Source organism: Silene latifolia, chromosome 9 (assembly GCF_048544455.1).
Source record: "Silene latifolia isolate original U9 population chromosome 9, ASM4854445v1, whole genome shotgun sequence".
Taxonomy (NCBI): domain Eukaryota; kingdom Viridiplantae; phylum Streptophyta; class Magnoliopsida; order Caryophyllales; family Caryophyllaceae; genus Silene; species Silene latifolia.
The window spans coordinates 219,074,542-219,078,144 of NC_133534.1; the positions used below are offsets into that span (position 1 = coordinate 219,074,542).

General features: G+C 42.5%; 1 protein-coding gene across 1 annotated transcript; it reads left to right on the forward strand.

Moving 5' to 3' along the window:
- The first annotated feature begins 216 nt into the window (after window positions 1-216).
- On the forward strand, window positions 217-3,135 carry LOC141602238 (uncharacterized). The gene is made up of 4 exons (XM_074422542.1): window positions 217-644; window positions 943-1,671; window positions 1,996-2,066; window positions 2,798-3,135. The coding sequence occupies exons 1-4, from the start codon at window positions 217-219 to the stop codon at window positions 3,133-3,135; spliced, it is 1,566 nt and encodes a 521-aa protein (XP_074278643.1).
- The last annotated feature ends 468 nt before the right edge of the window (window positions 3,136-3,603 follow it).

The window sequence follows — 3,603 nt, forward strand, 5'->3', positions numbered from 1 at the left end:
GACTTTGATGGCGAGATGGATCCGGAAAAATTTCTGGATTGGGTAAGACAAGCTGAGAGGGTTTTCGAGTATAAAGAGTATGATGACAAGAAGAAATTTAAAGTTGCAATCTTGAAGCTTACAAAGTATGCATCTTTATGGTACGAAAAATCAAAAAAAAGAAGAAAGGAAGGCAAAGACAAGATCGAATCTTGGATCAAATTAAAGAAGCACTTGATGAGGCGATTCCTGCCAAGGGATTATGAGCAAGATAACTACTTAAAGCTCCAATCTTTAGAGCAAGGAAGCATGTCGGTGACTGAATATATCAAAGAATTCGAGAAGATGTCAATTGTGTGCGATCTTGAGGAGAAAGAAGAGCTAAGGGTGGCGAGATTCATCAAGGGCCTAACACCCGCTATTTCAACGAAGGTAGAAATCCAGAATTACGATGGATTTAGCGATGTTTGCAGATTGGCGTTGAAATTTGAGAAGCATGATAAGGCACGAAAACCTTATACTTATTCCAAGGGACAAAGTTCGGGAACCAACTCATATTCCAGGCCAGCTCCTAGCAAGGCTAAAGAAACCCCGAAAGAAGAACCCAAGGACAAAGGAAAGGGTGTTGCCGAGCCAAAAGGGAGTTCTTTGAGGCGTTGTTTCAAGTGTCAAGGCTATGGTCATATAGCAAACGAATGTCCTCGAAACGAGCCCTAACAGGCTCAAGAATTATGTGATATGATTCCGTAGTTGTCACGCTGAGAAGATGAAACAGTTCAAGAGAATGTTGAAACTGATGGTGAAGGGATAGTCTACGATTTGGATCCGTTGAGTGAAGAGGAGTGTTTAGTGCTTTGCGTAATTTACATATGGAAACGGGTTCACCGAGAATGAACAACGGGAGCAAATCTTCCATACTCGGTGCAAGGTAAACCGTAAAATTTGCAATCTTATTATTGATAGTGGATCGTGTGCTAATGTAGTAGCAAGGGACCTTGTTGATGAACTGAAATTGCAAACTAAAGACCGAGTTAAACCATATAAATTACATTGGCTGAATGGGGAGAATGGGATCCAAGTTAAGAAACAGGCCTTAGTTTCGTTGAATCTAGGACCCTATACTGATGAGGTGTGGTGCGATATAATTCCTATGAATGCATGCCACATTCTGTTGGGTAGGCCTTGGCAATTCGATAGAAAGGTTGAACATGACGGGAGAGCCAATGTGTATAGCGTGATGAAGGGTAATGTGAGATATAATCTGAAACCTATGTCACCTAATAAGATTAAAGAGTCTAAAACAAAGAAGGGGAGTATGTTTATGGAGGCTCGGGAGGTTGAAGAGGCTTTAGCTCGTGGGGAACGAACTTATGTGCTGCTGGTTCGTGAATTGGGGTCCGTTGGTGTGTGTGATGACCGTGGGGTACAGGAGTTGTTAGAAGAGTTCCGGGATGTGTTTCCGGATGAATTACTGGATGGGTTACCTCCTTTACGTGGTATTGAACACCAAATAGATCTGATTCCAGGGGCGGCATTGCCTAATAAGCCGGCCTATCGCTGTAATCCAGAGGAAGCAAAGGAGTTACAGAGACAAGTCCAAGAATTGATAGATAGGGGATATGTTCAAGAGAGCTTAAGTCCATGTGCGGTGCCTGCGTTATTAGTGCCAAAGAAGGAAGGGACTTGGAGAATGTGCATTGATAGTAGAGCGGTAAATAACATTACAATCAAATATCGCTTTCCTATGCCAAGACTTGATGATATGCTTGACGAACTTTCTGGTTCGAGTGTCTTTTCTAAACTGGATTTGAGGAGTGGCTACCATCAAATGAGGATTCGAGAAGGGGATGAGTGGAAGACCGCGTTTAAAACGAAGCAAGGGTTATATGAATGGCTTGTGATGTCGTTTGGATTGTACAATGCTCCTAGTTCGTTTATGAGGTTGATGAATGAAGTGTTAAGGCCGTTCCTTAACAAATTTGTGGTGGTCTATCTTGACGACATCCTGATTTATAGCAAAGATGAAGAGTCGCACAAACGACATTTGCGAGCTGTGTTTGAAGTTTTGCGAGATCAGAAGCTTTATGGTAAGTTGGAAAAATGTACTTTTATGGTCTCAAGTGTTGTCTTTCTTGGTTATATTGTGGGAAAAGACGGAGTAAGTATGGACCCATCCAAGGTCGATGCTATTCAAGCCTGGCGATTCCGAAATCAACTACAGAGGTGCGAAGCTTTCATGGTTTAGCATCATTTTATAGACGGTTCATCCAGGGTTTTAGCTCGATTGTGGCTCCAATTACAGAGCTAACCAAGAAAGGAGAGTTCGTGTGGACTAACAGCGCCCAAAAGGCGTTTGAAGAAGTGAAACGCAAGCTACGCTCCGGACTGTTTAGCACTACCGATTTTAATAAATTGTTTGAAGTCGAGTGTGATGCAAGTGGTGTTGGGATTGGTGCCGTGTTAATACAAGAAAAGAGGCCTATTGCATATTTCAAATGAGAAATTAAACGGTGTAAGGTTGAACTATTCAACCTATGACAAGGAGTTTTATGCAATCGTGAGAGCATTGGATCATTGGAGTCATTATCTGCGTCCGAAGCCGTTTATTTTACATTCTGATCACGAGGCTCTTAAACACATCCATGGACAACAAAAGTTAAATCAAAGACATGCCAAATGGGTAGAATTCTTGCAATCATTCACGTTTTCTTCAAAATATAAGACGGGAAGTTCTAATATCGTGGCTGATGCATTATCACGAAGGCATTCATTGTTGATTGAGTTGGATGCACGGATTCTTGGTTTCGAACATATCAAGGAACTGTACAAGTCGATCCAGAATTTTCAAAGGAAATCATTGATCCGACGGGTTTGTATACTTTTCGGGATGGCTATCTCTTCAAGGGTAATCGGCTATGCATTCCGAATGGGTCGATTAGGGAGTTGTTGGTACGAGAAGCTCATGGCGGGGCTATTGCTGGACACTTTGGAGTTAATAAGACGAGTGACATCCTAAGTGAACACTTCTACTGGCCGAGAATGAATAAGGACGTGCAAGAGATTGTGGCGAAATGCGTGGTATGTCAAAAGGCTAAAAGCACGTTCACCAAGGGCTTGTATACACCTCCGCCTGTGCACTGTCATGCCATGGAATGAGGTAAGCATGGATTTTATCCTTGGTTTGCCGAGAACTCGGAGGGGTAAGGACTCGATTATGGTGGTAGTTGATCGATTCTCGAAGATGGCGCATTTTATTCCGTGTCACAAGACTGATGATGCAACTAAAGTGGCTGATTTGTACTATAGAGAGATCGTTCGATTACATGGAATACCTCTTACTATTGTTTCAGATCGAGATGTGAAGTTTCTTAGTTACTTCTGGAAAACGTTATGGCGTTTGATGGGGACTAAGCTTCTTTTCAGTACATCACACCATCCACAAACAGATGGTCAGACCGAGGTAACCAACCGTACTCTAGGGAGTCTATTGCGAGGATTGGTTAGTAAAAGCACAAAGGATTGGGATATCAAATTGGCGCATGCTGAATTCGCTTATAATCGTACACCATCAATGACGACAGGACGAGCTCCATTCGAGATTGTCTATGGCGTGAATCCATACCT

Coding starts and splice junctions, on each gene's coding strand:
- LOC141602238 (XM_074422542.1), top strand. CDS start 217: ATGAGGCGATTCCTGCCAAGGGATTATGAGCAAGATAACTACTTAAAG. Junction 645..942: donor TCTTTGAGGCGTTGTTTCAA/GTGTCAAGGCTA, acceptor TATTATTGATAG/TGGATCGTGTGCTAATGTAG. Junction 2,067..2,797: donor GCGAGATCAGAAGCTTTATG/GTAAGTTGGAAA, acceptor GAACATATCAAG/GAACTGTACAAGTCGATCCA.